General features: G+C 54.6%; 2 protein-coding genes across 8 annotated transcripts in view; one reads left to right on the top strand and one right to left on the bottom strand.

Annotated features, from left to right (window-relative positions):
• Positions 1–16,250, bottom strand: part of LOC123465423 — an 88,666-nt gene that overhangs the window by 49,061 nt on the left and 23,355 nt on the right. For 4 of the 5 annotated variants that reach the window (XR_006640655.1, XR_006640656.1, XR_006640654.1 and 1 more), the window contains exon 2: positions 14,384–14,435. Coding sequence is in view for 1 of the 5 variants with exons in the window: in XM_045164487.1 (XP_045020422.1) it covers positions 2,627–2,904 (278 nt within the window). In the remaining 4 variants the exon portion in view is untranslated. Of the gene's footprint in view, positions 1–2,626; positions 4,125–14,383; positions 14,436–16,250 lie in introns of those variants that run through there. The other variant, XM_045164487.1, reaches the window with a different exon arrangement.
• Positions 1,846–11,083, top strand: APLN (apelin). Of its 3 annotated transcripts, none has more exons than XM_025276901.3 (3): positions 1,846–2,236; positions 7,867–8,038; positions 8,639–11,083. In XM_025276901.3, exons 1-2 carry the CDS (start codon positions 2,170–2,172, stop codon positions 8,031–8,033), a joined length of 234 nt encoding a protein of 77 aa, XP_025132686.1. In that variant the 5' UTR covers positions 1,846–2,169; the 3' UTR covers positions 8,034–8,038; positions 8,639–11,083. The 3 variants fall into 3 exon arrangements, with proteins under 3 accessions (XP_025132686.1, XP_044793168.1, XP_025132687.1); XM_044937233.1 differs by having other exon boundaries at positions 2,024–2,236; positions 8,695–11,083; XM_025276902.2 differs by having other exon boundaries at positions 2,024–2,236; positions 7,867–8,053.

Here is a 16,250-nt window from a genome sequence, read left to right as displayed (position 1 = left end):
CACACCCTGGTTAAGGAGCAATTAAATATGAACGCTTCCATGAACGGACTTATGGGGGCGCTCATTCGCAAATTCCCGGGCTAGTTCCATCAGCGGTTAGGGGATCATGGTTCCTAAAAAGCATCCCACAAGGGTTGATTTCCGATTTGCACGGGTATGCGATTTGCACGGGTACCTTCAGGTACATTATCTCATTCAATCCCCTAACAACCCTGAAGGAGGTAGCACGGAGATGATCATCCCCGCGAGATGCAGTAAATCTAGGTGACAACAGCAAGGCCCTGCAGCCGTTGAGGGTGAAAACTAGAGGTCCCCTGTTTCTCCTCCACAAGGGGAATGATCTCACGTTGCTAATGCCCACTGCTCACCGCCTGGGCCTCACGGATGAAGAGGTGAAGACACCTCTACCTCTCCTGTCTCTGCCTTTTTCCTACTGAACTGGGGCCAATCTGGCCGTAGCCTATGAACAAGAACCTTATATTATCCCCTTCCCACTACCTTGATGTAGGCAATAGAAAGCGTTTTGAAAAGATCGTTTATATATTCAAAATTATGTAGGGAGCACCAACCATGCCCCAGCCATTGTTCTAGGCCTGGGGATTCAGCTGTGAACAAAGCAGAGACCCGCACCCACTCCGGAGTTGACAATTACCGTGGACAGAGACTCCTAAAAAGTTGGGCCTACACTGGATTGTCTTAACATTTCAAAAAATATGTTAAATCTACGGTGGTCTCTTACATCTTCAATGTCATACACACACACCATTCAAGGTGTTTTTTGTGAAAATCTGGACTTGCCCTTCAAGCAAACTGCTTGGCCAACTGAAATGTGGAAACACCTTTCAATTTAGTCTTTTAACATGTGTTGAGTGCCACCTATGTGCAGAGCCCGATATTGGGGACTTTGGAGAGAGGCATAAGGATGAGAAGACAAGGTCCTATCTTAGGGGGTTCCCAGGGCGCTGAAAGGCAGTTCCTTGTCTTGGGAGCTCCAGGCTGTAGGAAGGGACAGTCTAGACTGGGAAGGCAAACAACTTCAGGACCCACTTTCAGAGGGGAGTCCCAAGTACATGCAAAATGAATCCAGCCTAGGCTGTCTGGAATCGGTAAATGGTCCCTTGTTGTGATAATGGGGAACAAGAGAGCAGATGCCCTCTCTTAGGAACTGTCGCATGTCCCAAGAACGAGGAGGAACCGGGGCAGCCTCTTCTGGATTACGCTTTATCCTGGCAAGTCTTCTGAATGAGAAGTGGAAGGATGGGGTGGGGGCATTTCAGTTAGAGGGTGCCTCCTGCAGGGATAGTAGGAAAAATGGGGGCACCGGGCACAATTCAAACCCAGTTGAAGACAGAGGAGAGAGGCGGGCCAGTGCCTGAGGGTCTCGGCTAAGTCCTTACAGCTGCGGGGTGGCCTTGCGGATGGACCGAGTCAGGGGTAGAGGGGGCGAGTGGGGGCAGTGCCTCGGTTCCTTGACAGCTGTTAAGGAAGCGCGGCGACAAAGGGTTAAGTGTGCCCCGGACCGCCCCAAACGCTTCCTGTGTTTGAAATCCTTCAGGTCTCCAGAACCCTCTGGCCCCCGGCCAGGCGGGCATTGTCCGGGGAGCCGCTTGTGGGCTGTCAGAGCGGCCGCGCCGCCTTTGTTGTGGGGCCACCTCGAGGTTCCCTCTCGCTCCCTGGCTGGGGCTGCCGAGTGCGTGCCGGGAGGGGGGCGGTGTGGGAGGCTCGCTCCCTCTCCCTCTTCCTGGCCCCCCCTCCAGCCCTCCCAATGACCACATGACCAAGTGGGCTCGCGGCCAAGCCACAGGCTACAAAATGCAGCCCCTGGAGTGAGCGGGGCGCATTCCCGCTGGCAGCCTGAGCCCCGGGCCGTTGGAGCCACAGCCGAGCCGCCAGCCATTTGGAACGGGCTCGCCACCGCCCCCGGAGCCGCCGAGACCAGCTGGGCGGCGCTGCCCCGCGGCGGGAGAGGGAGGCTGCGGGAGACAGGAGGCGGCGGCCGGCCAGCCCGCGGCGCGGCTCGGGGCGCACGGTCTCGCGGCCCGGAGCCACGCGAGCTCCGCGTCCTGCATCCCGCCCGAGCCGCGGCTCGCGCCTCCCTCGGCCCCCGGCCTCTCCGCCCCCACCCCCGCCCCCTGGCCCGGGCCGCGCGGCGGCGGCCGGCGGAGCAGCATGAATCTGCGGCGCTGCGTGCAGGCGCTCCTGCTGCTCTGGCTCTGCCTGAGCGCGGTGTGCGGAGGTGAGTGCGCGCCCTCCCGCTAGTCCGCGCTGCAGACCCCGCGCTCCCCGCCCTCCGCCCCGACGCTCGCTCCCTCTCCGCCTCCCGGGAGCCGCGCGCGAGCCGTACCGGAGCCGCCACGCGCCGGGCCGCCCACTGACAGGGCGCCCGGGGTCAGGGGCCCGCCGGCCGCGGACACCGCTCCCTCCGGGGCAGTGGGGGGCTCGGCTCGGCCTGGGGCCTCACCCGCCCGGAGCCTGGCCCCTCCCGGTCGCCCCTCTCAGTCTGAGGAGCTCAGGGCCGCAGGAGTGCGCCCCGGGTCCCGCGCCCCGCGCCCCGCGCCCCACGTGCTGCAGGGAATCGGGGGGAGGCGCGTCCCGCTCCCCTCGTGGATCATTGGAGGGAGCTGACCTGAGCCGGGTGGGCAGGGCTCCCGCGTGGAAAGTTAGGGGCCGCCGGCCGGTCCAGGGGCGCGGGCCACTGGGGATGATGTGCCAAGATGCAGACGTGACACTTGTTGCATAGGCAGGAGCGCGCGGCGGGGGCGGCGGCGTGGAGCCCAGCTGTTGCTCCTTGCAGCCTGCATGTGAGCTGAGGCAACCTACCCTGGGCCGGGCCGGGCAGGGCCGGGCCGGGCTGGTCTCCTCCCTTACCCCCAAGTCCTGTTTGGTCTGCTCTCCTGCTCCCATACGGGAAGGCTCTCCCCAAGCCTCGGTCCCACCGCAGGGACTCAGTACTTCGAGATCCTGGCTCCCTCCCTCCTCCCCTCCACCCCAGGCATGGTCATGCTGCGCTTCAGTCCCCCTGTCTGCAGGCACCAAACAAGGCAAGAGTGCCTGACCCGGTCGATACCACCAGGTAGCTGGCCCCCACCTGCACCACAGCCCCACCTGGCATACTTGGCAGTCATCCCTAAGCCCGGTCTCCACCCACAGCCAGCCTCCCGGTCCAGGCTGCCTGTCTGTGCGTCAGTGTCTCCTGGGGCTGCCAGCTCCCACCTCCATCTGCCACAGTCCTGTGATCTGGCTGTCACTGCTGCCTGACTGGCACCAGAGAATAGAACGCCCAAGACCAGGTGGACTAACGCCAGTGCCAGGGTTGGAGTTTCTGGGAGGTAGGAGCTGAGGGAGGCAGAGAGCAGGGCAGCATGTTTCCTAGAGGCAGGCTCCGGGTCCCCCTTGGTTCCAGGCCCTCCAGAACACAATGCAATCTTGGAGGCTCTGAGGGGCCTGGCGGGGCTCCGCCTCTCTCTTTGTAGGTCACCTGCTTTCTCAGCTCTTTCTTGCCTTTGGCATTGCTCTGGCCCCAGGGAGTCCTGCCTGGCTTCTCGGGAAGGTGACTTGGTTGGCTCTGGCACCACCTGCCTTCAGCTAGCTATCCAGTGGTCTCTCTTTTCAGGGCCTTAGCCCTGGGTCAACCACCTCCTTGAGAAGAAGGGGAGCAGGCTTTTTCCTGACAAACTCCTGTCAGGTGGACAGTGGCAGAAAGTGAGCAAAAGATACAAATGAAGGAGCCCGCAGGGACCTGCCCTCCGGGAGCCTGCCGCCCAGAGAACTTGGCAAGACAAGACACCCAGGGGACACCACCACTGGCAAATGGCCCCAGGTGGTGCCTTCAGGGAGAGTGGGTGCAGAGAGGGCATCCCAGAGGAAGCTGGGCCTGCCTGATCGGCACACTTGGGGCTCCCCCAGAGCCTCCAGGGAGACTGTTCACTGACCGACCAGCACTTGGACCCTTTAGGTGTCCAGCTGTTGGGGTAGCACTGAGGTAAAGGCAGAGCTGGTTTCAACAGGAGGGAAGGGGCTGTCTGTTTCAGACCCTGCCACGTCCTCCTTCAATTCACCTTTTTTCATTAGTTCGCCTTATCTCCACAGCCTGCTTTGGGTAAATTCGTTGCCCTCACTTTTTGCTTAAGGCAAGCACTGGAAACTTCCCAGGCTCCCCCTGCCTCTTCACCCTGCCCCCCCCACCCCAGCCTCTCTTGGAGCCAAGGAGGCCACCTCCGTGCAGGTGGCCACCAGCCCAGGGTCCAAGGACACAGGTCCTGCTGTTCGTGCCTCCTGTCCTGGGTCAGAGAAAGAGCTTTTCTGAAGCACCTCACCCCTGGCGCAGACTCACATGCTGTCCACAGCCCGGGTCCCCAGTCAGAGTTCCAGGCCTGAAATCCATGCTTCCTCCACAACACTGTGCCCTGACTTGGAATGCACCTACACCAACACACACAGACTCCTCCGCTGCCTCCTGACCTGGGATACACTTTGCTCTTCTGAGTCTGCAAACTGCTGAGCCAGGGCCAAGCAGCCCTTGGTCTTTGTCTGAGCACCTCTCTCTCTCTCTCCTGCCTCTCCCCAGCCCCAGCTGAGGCCTGGCCACCATGACAGCATGAGGACAGACTCTGACCTCTCTGACTCAGGGAGGGGGCGTCTCCACTCCATCCCCAATGCCTCAGAGCTAAGACCCCAGGTAACCTGAGTCAGTAAGGGACTAACGCAGGTGAAGCAGACGAGCAGGGCTGCCAGGGCAGGTGTCTTCAGTGGCTTGGCTGGCATGGGAAGACGGCTCAGGGCATGGGGCTCGGCAGACAGAGGAGGGGCACCTCATCCCGGAGACACATGCAGGACCCCAGAGCAGTGGAGGGGACACAGCCAGTGCCACTTGTGTGGGCTTTTAAAGCCATCACAAGACAGGCTGGATGGCAAGAAGAAAAAAAATGATACTTCATTCCAAGTGAGGATGGCATGTTCCTGAAAAGTGGCACACACCTCATTGTGTGCTGGCAGGGTTGGAGTTCATGTGGTGTGAAAAGCAAGCCCTGTTTACCCCTGACTGTGGTTCACAGTGGAGATGCTGATGGCACTTCGGTCCCTGTAGGCTTGCGACTCTTGGCTGGATTGCCCTAGCCTTCCTTTAAGTAGCAGATGAGTTAGAGGAAAATATTTAAGTTCACTGGGGATGACCCAATTTCTACAGGGGAATTCTCTTGTATAGCCAGGACCTCTGCAGTGATGAGAATCAGAAGCCTCTATTGGCCCCTTTAGACAGGACAAAGCCTGGGTTTCAGGTGTCAGCTTATCTTAGGGTGAACCAGACTCAGAATCAAAAGTAGGAAACAGGTGGGTGATAGGATCAGGGTGGGAGAGGAACTGCAAACTTCTGGCTATGAGGAGGACCGTGAGCCCCCTGCTCAGTGGGGTGCAAGATGCCTGGGGCTTCTGGGTGACTGCTTTCCAGGGTCCGGCTGAGAGCTCAGTCAGCCTAGGTAGTTCTTCTTTGCAGCCCCAGTGTCTAGACATCTCCCTGGCTAGAGTCTGAGCCCAGCAGCCATGCTCCTCATCCTGGCTCTGGGCCTCCCTCCGTCTTAGGGGCCTCCCCAACCAGGCCTCCCTCCCTGATTGCCACCACCACTTACAGCCCTGGGTCTGAGCATTTGCAGATGATACCCTTCCCAGCTGGGCACTGTGACTCTCTTCTCATGGCCTGCTGTTCCTGGGACCATAGCCTGTGCCATTGGTCACCCTTCAGACTCAAGAATCAAGACCTCATTGAGACCTTTATGGTCTTTAGGGTGCTTCTGTGTGCCTGGCCACACCCTCAGCACAGTCCTTTTTGCCCCAGAGTTTCTCTGGTACTAACTTTTCGTTAGCATCATTCCTATCCTCTTGCAGAGGGCAGGACAGCCTTGAGGGGGCTCCAAAACACAGGGCAGAAGCTGAAGCAGCTGGGGTGGGGGGCTGAGTGAAGGGGCTTCCCTCCTGTCCCTATACACGTTCCAGCCCCTTTGCAGAAGGTAGCCCCACGACGGGAGGAAGCAGCCTCCTGGCCCCTACTGCCCCAAAGCACAAAGACAATTTGTGTTTGAATTTACATTAGGTGCTGGGTTTAGGGGACCACATTAACCCACCCCCAACCAGAAGCATGAAGAGTGGCTGGTAAACAGAGAGGTCCTAATGGGCTTGTGACTCTTCTGCGGGAGGGAGGGTGAAGGGCTAGAGAGTGTGCGCATGCATGTCTGGGCCAGCACTGGAGAGCGGTAGGCCCCAGGGGCCTGGGCAGGGAGGGCCCTAAGGACAGACCTCGCCTGCTTCTGGCCTAAGAGGAGGAGAAATGCCTGGAAATTGTGTGCAAGTGGAGGGGGAATCACAAAAGCCGACTAGCCAAGGAAGGAACTGGAGCATGGGGATGCTGGAGGCAGGGAGGAAGGAAAGGAAGAGCTGCCAGGGGTATAATGGGGGAACTGGCAGCCAAGGGGCGGTTATATGGAAACTGTGAGCTAGTGGTGGAGACTCCTGGATGGATAGAAACAGGTCTCGAGAGAGAGGGATATAGCTGGAGGCGAACCTGCTGGTGTGGGAAGAGGGAGACTGGGATTCACGATCGCTGGCCTCAGAAGCTGTATTTGCCTGGAGCAGCCCCATCATGGGCATTGCCTAACACTCTGCTGGTCTGTCTCTCGCCCAGCACCATCACCACTCCCCGCTCTGCTGGCTTCTGGTAGCTGGCTTGTCTGTGGCGTGCCAGCTCGCCTGCCCTGGCTGGACGTCAGCCTCCATGAGAGGTGGCCCATGAGTCTCGTCCCTCATCGCACCCAGGAACACCCAGCACCACTTGGATTCTATCGGCAGGGCTTGCTCTGGCATTAGGAGGTTTCTACTCTGTGCACAGATGTAGAGGGGAGCCCCTAGAGCAGAAAAGAAGCCAACTGGGATCAGAATAGAAGGAATGTGCATCAGACACAGGATGGGGGTATGATCTGGGGATGAAAAGAGGTGTGGTAAGGGGGGCAACTTTAGCAGCCCAGCCCCCTTCCCGATGCACTTGCTGCTTCAGGTGACGTTCACTCATTTGTTTACTCATTCATTTGTACAATATTTATTGGCCTCTGAATCTGGTTACAACCTGAATAGAATCCAGCATAAGGCAGAGTCAGAGACCACCCTGCCCCCCTGACACAGAGAATCAGAGACTGCCCCCCCAGCAGTCCCCCAGTCACCCACCAGGAGGCCATGGGAGCAAGTGAGCCCCAAGATGGCTAGATACTGATGACATGCCCAGGGGGGAGGTCTGAGAGCTCTAGGACTCAAAAGTGGGTCACCTGCATATCAAAGGATGTACAATGACATCATGTTCCAGATTTGCTTTAGAATACCTCTGCAAAGAAAGAAACAGGAGAACCAAAGCATATGTAACTCCATCTGGATCACTGTTGAATCTAGGTGATGGCCACGTGATGGGGGGAGTTCATTTCATTGAAATATTGTGTGTCGGAAATGTTTTCAGTGTATCAGTTGCCAGGGTGCAGTGGGAGGTATACTGTCTGCCATGCCCAAGCCTCAGTACAGTCCTGATACCCCAAACTGCACCTCTTGATGACGTTCTGAACACAGAACGTGTATTTGTGCCCATCAGAAACATGATAAAACTCTCAAAAGGACATAAAGTCAAGTGTATAATTCGCAAGATGTGAGTCATGGGTTCCATTTGCCCCAGAACAGTGTAACGGTTGCAAAAAGTTCATTGGTTCATGGATTGAAAAAGAAAAACTATGAGAGCGCCACCTCATGAGGAACTGCCCCTCTCGGCCGGCTGTGAGGCCGGGCCTCTGCATCAGCCTTTGGGGATGACTGGCTTGACTGGCTTTCTTCTTCCTACAGGACCCCTGCTGCAGACTTCTGACGGGAAGGAGATGGAAGAAGGCACCATCCGATACCTGGTGCAGCCCAGGGGGCAGAGGAGCGGCCCAGGGCCCTGGCAGGGAGGTCGGAGGAAGTTCCGGCGCCAGCGGCCACGCCTCTCCCACAAGGGCCCCATGCCTTTCTGAAGCAGGTACTTGAGCCTCTGGTGAGTGGGTGGCACAGAGGGGCCAGGGGAGGAACAGTCTGGAAGCTGGGTGGGCCTGCTGCTGATTGCTGGCCAGAGACCTGCACCGGGCAGTCCCAGCCCCACACAGAGCCCTGGGGCTCACAGACAGGAGGCTGAGGCTGGAGAGGGGCTTGGCGCTCCCCCGGGAGTCAGGTGCTGGCTCCTGTCCGCCTGCCTGCCTAGACTTGGGCTGGCTGGCCCAGGTGGAGTGTTCTGGAAGACTGGGGGGGGGGGGACGCGCTTTGATAAGCTGGGGAGGGGTGCCCCAGGGTATGTGTGTGAGTGTGGATCCTCACCAGAGGCGGAGAAGGAGGCAGGGAGCTTTGGGGGTAGCTGCAGGCAGAAGACAGAAAGAGAGCTGCCTGGAGCTATGGGAGGAGAGGTTAGAGGTGACCTTCTGTCCTTCCCGCTGTCTCCGGGACAGGGGCCCCAGCTCAGGGGCCTGAGGTTTTAGGTTCAGGCTTGCACAGAGCAGGGTGAAGGTGGTCTTTTGTCCCGCCCCGGGCGGTTCCTTTGACCTAGGACACATCAATGACTCCTCTCTGGTCATTTTTGTCTCTTTAGGACCGAAGGGGCCACCACACGCCCACCCCCTGTGATTTCTCTCTACTCCTCCATAGATCGGCCTGCTTCTCTGGAGCCCTCACAGCCGTTCGCCTCACCTGGCCCCTCTTCTAGCTGCTCACCGGCTGGCTCTCCTCCCCCACTTGCCTTCCCATCAAGGATCCATTCAGCCCGATTCCTGACTTGGGAGACCTCGCACTGGAATACCAACCCTCCCCTGCTCTAAGCCCTACCTCTTCTGTCTGATACCCTAATGCCTAACCCTTCTCCGGCCCTTCCTGCCTCAGGTATGCCCTGCGGGCTGGGTGGAACCCTCCCTTCTTCAACTAGGGCATCAGCCTTCCCCTGGCTGCCAGAGGGGCACAGGGAGCCAAGCAATGAGAGACTGTAGTGAGAGGGGAGAGGGATGGGGTGTTGGCATGCAGACAGGGTGCCTTGGGGGACATGGGAATGGGGGCTTGGCGCTCTGGTCAAGGAGGAGGTGAAGCACCAGAGAAGAGAGGAATAGCTACTGTGGTGTCTTCCTCCTCCCTGAGTTTGGCCCAGTTAAGGAAAGAGGTGAAGGAGAGGGGCCATGCTGTACTGGGTTGGCCAAGAAGTTCGTTTGGGCTTTCCATAAAGCTGTTATGGATACTTCGTCACTTCTCTCACCACCTTGCTGTGCTGCCTGACCGTCCCTCTCCCCCTACCCCAGCTAGTTTCAGCTCCAACTTTGGAGGGGAAGAGATGGGCCTGAGGCGGCTCTGTACCCTCCCAGGAACGAAAGCCAAGCAGGACACTTGGTTTTGCCAAGAATCACAGACTATCAGAGCCAAAAGGCACCTTGGAGATCACTTAGCTCCACCTCCTTATGCAAACTCCTGCGAAAAGCAGAGGCCTGGAGGGGGATGGTGACCTGCTCAGTGTCACCAGAGCCAGAATGAGGGCTCAGGTCTCCCGCTCCCACATGAGGACATCCTCTTCCTTCTTGATGAGGCTTTCCGAAGCCATGAAGTGCCTTTCTCCCGGGGTTGGGGCTCAGGGTGCCCAGGAATGGGGAGGGAACTGGCTGTGAGCTGCCCCATGGTGGGACGGAGCTGTCCCAGCCTCCCTGGCCTCGGGTCCATTCCCCAACCTGGCCTGGAAAGTTCTATGACTGGCCAGCCACTCCCATTCCTGTGACACTCGCAGACCCCAGGTATTTTCATAGCGGCAGCTCAGGCACCGAGACTCCCAGGAGCCAGGAGGTGGCCTTAACCAACTGGACTCAATAGCCTTCCCTTCATGTTGACAGGACTTTCTCTCCCAGTGGCCTTTCCTTGGGGAGGGGGGGAGACAGAAAGGAGAGAGGAAAGAAAGGGAGGGAGGGAGGAAGGAAAGATGGGAGGAAGTGTGGATCTCAGCAGGCTTTCTTCTGAGAGGCCTGGGAAGGAGAAAAGGGAAGACAGGAGCCTGATGGCCACCCATGTATGTGTGGGAGCAGGGGGAGTCAGGGCCCCCCGAGTCCCACAACAGATCCCTTTCGCCTATACCCGAACCCTTCCCCTTCCCTCCACTGCTGCTAACGCTACTGCTGCTGCTGCTGCTGCTTCAAGGCCCACCCTGGGGAACCAGGCTGGGCACCCGCTGACCCCCCAATGCCTCTCAGCCTGGAGTGGGGGCTGACCAGTGTCCAGAAAGCCTCTTCTGCCATGGATGCCCCCACCAGGAACTGGGCCGTTTTCCCCTCTTCCTCTCTGCTTCTCCTGTCGCATCAGTTGCCCAGCCCTGTGGGGAATGAGATGGAAAGGGATGGCTGGGAAAGTCTGGGGACACGAGCAGTGGGGATGCTGAGGGTCTGTCTTATTTAAAGTGGTTGTGTGTGATTCTTAGACTAATTTATACAAAGTTATTAAGGCCCTTTTCATTAAGAAAGCCTTCCCTTTCCCTAGTTGTGTTCACTGTGTTTGTAAAGATTGTTCAGTGTAAATATGTCTTATAATAAAGAATGAAAAGCTGACAATTCACCCTTACTCTTGGAGGTCACTTTCAGGAGGGGCACACCTCTCCCCTGAGGTCCCCAGTCCCTCCCCACCCCCAATGCCCATGAACTTCACGCACAGGGAAGGAAGTACCTGCCTTCTCTTATCAGTTCCAGGTCTGATGGCTTCTAACTAATTTGCCAAAAACTCACAAAAAGAATCGCTATACTTAATGACCAGTTCACATAACATGCAGTCCAGTTTTAAGTGTGTTGGCATCAGTTTGAATGTCCTAATTGTTATGTGCAGTGTCCTTTAAAGGATTAAAAAAATTTGTTTAAGAACATTCTGATTAAAGGTGGGATTTCTACTAAAAATTGTTTTATATCCTTGGTGCGTGCCTTCTTCTATTTTTATCTACTTTTGAACACTCCTGGGACTTTTTAGCCAGTTTGCCTTTCTTGAGAAATGTTCTGTTTCCTGCAATAAATACATTTGATAATGACTTTGTATGTATCATTTTATGTCTCACAAAGTAGAGTTGCTTGATGCACAAGATAGCCTGAGAAATAAAATGCAAGGAGTTTGATGCAATTCTGCCCCATCTGTCTCACTTCTTCACGCTTGTTGTCAAAATGCCAATATCTTGGAGAACAGAAAAGAATGCTGGGTACATGCTAATTTAGTTAATCAACTCATTAGGTGCACACAGGCATACACAATCCAGAGTAAAACCCAGCGAAGAGGAGACAGGAGTGATCCAAAAGGTACCTTCAAGTTTTGTGGGAAATTCTACAGATTTGACAGGTATTTAGTTCTAGAAATATACAATTTGAAGAAAGGGTCTTGAGACACTTGCTAAAAAGTCATAAAGCTGCTCAATGAAAGGTCAAATAGAAAATACCACCCACCAGCACACACAGCAATCTCATCATTGACAAAAATGTTGCAGATTGTGACAGTGATTTTAGAAAACGACATTATGTTGGAAGTGCCTCTTAGGAAAATTGGTACAAAATGCCGTCTTTCAAAATTACTACTTTGACTTTTAGGCAAACTGGTCGTCAAAGGAACTGGTTTTAGGCAAGGAGGTTTGGGGTGGGCTGGCTTTATGCTGATTGGTCTGTTACCTCCCCTAATCACCCCCAAAGCTCTAATTTCACATGAAACCAAGGAGGGGGTGGGCGGTGGCAGGACAGAACAACTTAATACTGACCCGTAAGTGTGTAGCCCTGTAACAGTTTACAGAGCTCTTTGAAAAAAATATCAAATTTTTTATTATCCTAACAACTGTAAAACACAGACCCCCCATTTTACGAATGAGAAAACAGGCTAAGAGAACTTGCCCAAAGGCTCAGAGCCAGCAAGTGAATCTAGAATCTGGACTTTGAATTCTAGAATGTAAACTCTTTCTATAGTACTATGAAAGATCCCCTAATTAGAGAGAAGACTTAAGTACAAAATGTACTTAAACACCAGTAAGTGCACTTGAAATAGATGGTGTGGTGTGGACTGGTGGAATCAAAGAAAGGCTAATGGAGACTGACCAGCTAACACTGGCCCCAGAAGACCCAGTTGCGTTTGGTAAAGTTGGCAGGAGGATGGTGGACAGTGGAGGTGGGGACAAGGAAGGGGAGTGGCTACCGGGGTCCTCCAGGCACAGTTCATCACTGGATGCTAGTGAGTGGTGGTAAGTCTGATCTCCTTGGACCAGACGATGAGGAGAAGTAAAGCTGGTGGCTTTCTGTAAAGATAGGCATGCATGTGTGCTAAGTCACTTCAGTCATGTCCGACTCTGTGCAACCCTATGGACTGTAGCCTGCCGGGCTCCTCTGTCCATGAGACTCTCCAGGCAAGAATACTGGAGTGAGTTGCCATGCCCTCCTCCAGGGGATCTTCCCAACCCAGGGATTGAACCTGTGTCTCTTGCATCTCCTGCATTGGCAGACAGGTTCTTTTTATCTACCTGGGAAGTATAATTAGACATCAAACCCAAAGAAGGTGGGACATAAGGGTTGCCACCCTTTGGAGATATCTTGACCAAGTAAATACAATAGAATCAGAGTAGGGGGGGTGGAGAAGGCAATGGCACCCCACTCCAGTACTTTTGCCTAGAAAATCCCATGGACGGAGGAGCCTGGTAGGCTGCAGTCCATGGGGTCGCTAAGAGTCGGATGTGACTGAGCGACTTCACTTTCACTTTTCACTTTCATGCATTGGAGAAGGAAATGGCAACCCACTCCAGTGTTCTTGCCTGGAGAATCCAAGGGACGGGGGAACCTGGTGGGCTGCTGTCTATGGTGTCGCACAGAGTCGGACATGACTAAAGCGACTTAGCAGCAGCAGCAGGGGGGTTGTTTTTGAAAAAGAGAAAAAAAAGAAAAAGGAATTCACTTTTTGTTCACTGATTACTACTGGACCAAGATGTGGAAGGGCGTGGGGGGAGGCAGATAAACCTGAAAAACAACAGTTCTTCAAATCCACCTGGAAATCAGACAGTCCCCAAAAGGCAGAGATTAGGGAGGTAAACAGACTCAGGCTATACAAGGCTTCTCAGGACCCCAGGTGTAGTATAAAATGAGCCATAGCCACTTAGATGTGTAACATTTCAGATTCTCCCACAAGCCCTGGCTGACTCGGTACTGCTAACTGGGGCTGGTCATTCCGAGGTGCTTATAGAATTCTATTTTTCAGGCCTGAAGTTTATCCAACTGAAATTTCTCAACTCCAAATTTCTAAATAGAGTGAACCTCAGCTGACTGCCGAAGGGCATGGTGGAGAAGACTTACTACCTTCTTTTGTGATCCTAGAAGGGGCTGCTGACTGAGCCAGCATTTTTCTGGAACCCCTGAAATGGAAGGTCTCTCCAGGGTTCTTTGAAAAACCAATTTTCCCTACATACTGGCCAGTGCTCAGAGAAGGACACTCCTGACTGCTGCCTTGGACATCAATCAAAGGCCAGAGGGGCATCTAGGGCATATCCTTGAATGTTTCAAATCAGGGATCAGTGAACTTTTCCTGTAAATTGACTTTGCAGGCCATGAGGTCTCTGTCCCAAGTCTTCAAGTCAGCTATTGCCCTTCAAAAGTGGCCATAGACAAAATGTGAATGAACCACAGTGGCTGTGCTACAAAACTGTATTTATAAAAACAGATGGTGGGCCATAGAAGCCTTTCTCATGTGGAGCATCAGCAAGCCCTCCAACAGAGCCCTTGAACCCTTGTCTGGGGCCCAAAGGGAGGACTCCCATTCTGCAGCAAGGTCTAGAATTAAAAGCAGTTAATCAACTTGTTAGGAGCTGGCTCCTGTTCCATGCTATCTGACCATAGATATACTAGCAGAGGGCTGTCTGTGGAAGGGGAAGTCTGAAGTCAGATCAGGGCTCAACTCCCAGCACCACCACTCACTTCTCTGTGAGACCTGAAAGCTGGTGTTTCAGTGAGCCCCATTTCCTCTGTGGACAGGATCCTCTGGCTTCTTTTGAGCACTATGGCCAGGATGGAATGCCACGATGCAGGTCAAGTGTTGGGCACCGTGCCTGTCTCATGTATGAGCTCCCTAGTGGGAGGTAATATTATCCTCAGTAAGCCTCAGTCTAACCTTGAGAAGTGGACAGGGCAGCCATCATTGTCCCCAATTTATAGACGGAATAACAGGCTCAGGGAGGTCAAGTCACTTGTTCGGACTCAGAGAGCCACTAACTGGCCAGGGCAGTCTCAAAGTTGGCCTTGTTCTCGGCTCAGGTTAGCTGCCTACAAAACCCATGGGATTCACAAGTGGTGCTAGTGGTAAACAACCCACTTACCAATGCAGGAGACAGAAGAGACACTGGTCAATCCCTGGGTCAGGAAGATCCCCTGGAGAAGGAAATGGCAACCCACTTTAGTATTTTTGCCTGGAGAATCCCATGGGCAGAGGAGACTGGCGGACTACAGTCCATAGGATCGCAAAGAGTCAGACACGACTGAAGCGACTTGACACACATGTGCACACGCAGACAATCCACAGGGCCTACCTGAGCATGGATGGCCCTCAGCACTCTCCCCTGTGGCAGCGTTACCTTGGGCAGCACTTTATCCGGAATTTCGGAGTTGGGCACTTACTCAAGAAGAACTGCCTGGCGCCTAGGTTCCTTTCTACCAGAGGCCAGGGACCCAGAAACCTGACTTCCAGTCCCAAATCTGCTTTTGCCCAGGGCTGGCTGGGCAGCTTGGCAAAGTCTCCCCTCAGCCCCTTCTGGGTCTCAGCCTCCTCACCTGCTTTGGCTGCCTGGAAAGAGGGGGGTGGTAGGAAGCTTTGTTGTGGTCCCAGCAAACAGCAAAGATGCTTCAGAGGGAATCAGTGCTCTGGGAGAAGAAACTGAAGAAATGGTGGGAAACAGGATCCCTGGCCAGTGAGGAAGTCCATGACTGGGTTCTGTGGGTCTTTCTAAGCTTCCCTTGGCCCCAGAGGCTGCTGGAACCTTCATTTAATTTTATTTTTAAATTCAATAAAAGTCTTTATTGAATTTGCTACAATATTGTTTCTGTTTTATGTTTTGGTTTTTTGACTGTGAGGCATGTGGGATCCTAGTTCCCTGACCAGGGATCGAACCTGCACACCTTGTACTGGAAGGCAAAGTCTTACCCACTGGTTCACCAGGGAAGTCCCTGGAACCTCTGTGTTATACTTCTCCCATCTTGCAAGCCAAATGCTTTCTGACCTTCGCTGAGTGTGAGAGAATGGGCAGGCTGCAGCCCAGTGGCCTGAAGCTAGTGGCTCAGCACTTGGGATCCTAATCCCAGCTTGGCCTGTAACTGGCTGTGTGACCCTAGGCAAGTCATTTCATCTTCTGGGGATCCCAGTTCCCCCTCACCTATTTTCACAGGACAAGAATTGCAGCTCCTCCTCCCTCAGATTTACAGAATCCTAGCAGAGCAGAGCTGGCAGGCTCCTGAGAGGCCCTTCAGTCTGCTGAGCCTCTTCCTTTTTACAGAAAGCTGGGCTCAGAAAAGGAAAGGGACTCACTTAGAGGGACTCGCCAAGCCGGTCCTAACAGACACGTAGGGAGCCAGCGCTTCCTGGGTGCCAAGCACTGTTCTGAGTGCATCGCCTGTCCTAGCTAACTTAGTCCCCATCATAACTCCACTTTACAGCTGAGGAAACTGAGGCACAAAGAGACTAAGTTCGTCTGAGGATCTTCTGTGGTATGTAACGGAATAAGGACCCAGGTGACACTGTTTTAAAGGAAGCCAAAGGCACTAGTGAAATGCCAAGCAGTTACTCCCCGGGGATGGGGAAGCCTTCACTCTGGGTCCCTCAGTCCAACGGCAGCAGCAATACTTGTGTCTGTGGGATCTGGGACACTGGCCTGACCTGGATGAAGAAGCCAGCTTTCCATCTAGGCAGGGATGTCTCGGACTCCTACCCCAGCAAGTGTGGGGACAAGTGTCAGTGACCCTGGCTCTGTCATAAGCTTTCCTACCCCTATCTCTAGACTCCCAAACTTTCTCATAGCCTAGAGTCCTCTTGGGGCTTCCCAGGTGGTACTAGTGGTAAAGAACCTGCCTGCCAATGCAGGAAACACAGGAAACACAGGTTCAATCCCTGGGTTGGGAAGATCCCCCAGAGGAGGGTATAGTAATACACTCCAGTATTCTTGCCTGAAAATCCCATGGGCAGAGGAGCCTGGT

Source organism: Bubalus bubalis, chromosome X, assembly GCF_019923935.1.
Source record: "Bubalus bubalis isolate 160015118507 breed Murrah chromosome X, NDDB_SH_1, whole genome shotgun sequence".
Taxonomy (NCBI): domain Eukaryota; kingdom Metazoa; phylum Chordata; class Mammalia; order Artiodactyla; family Bovidae; genus Bubalus; species Bubalus bubalis.
This window is presented reverse-complemented; position numbering and strand designations above follow the sequence as displayed.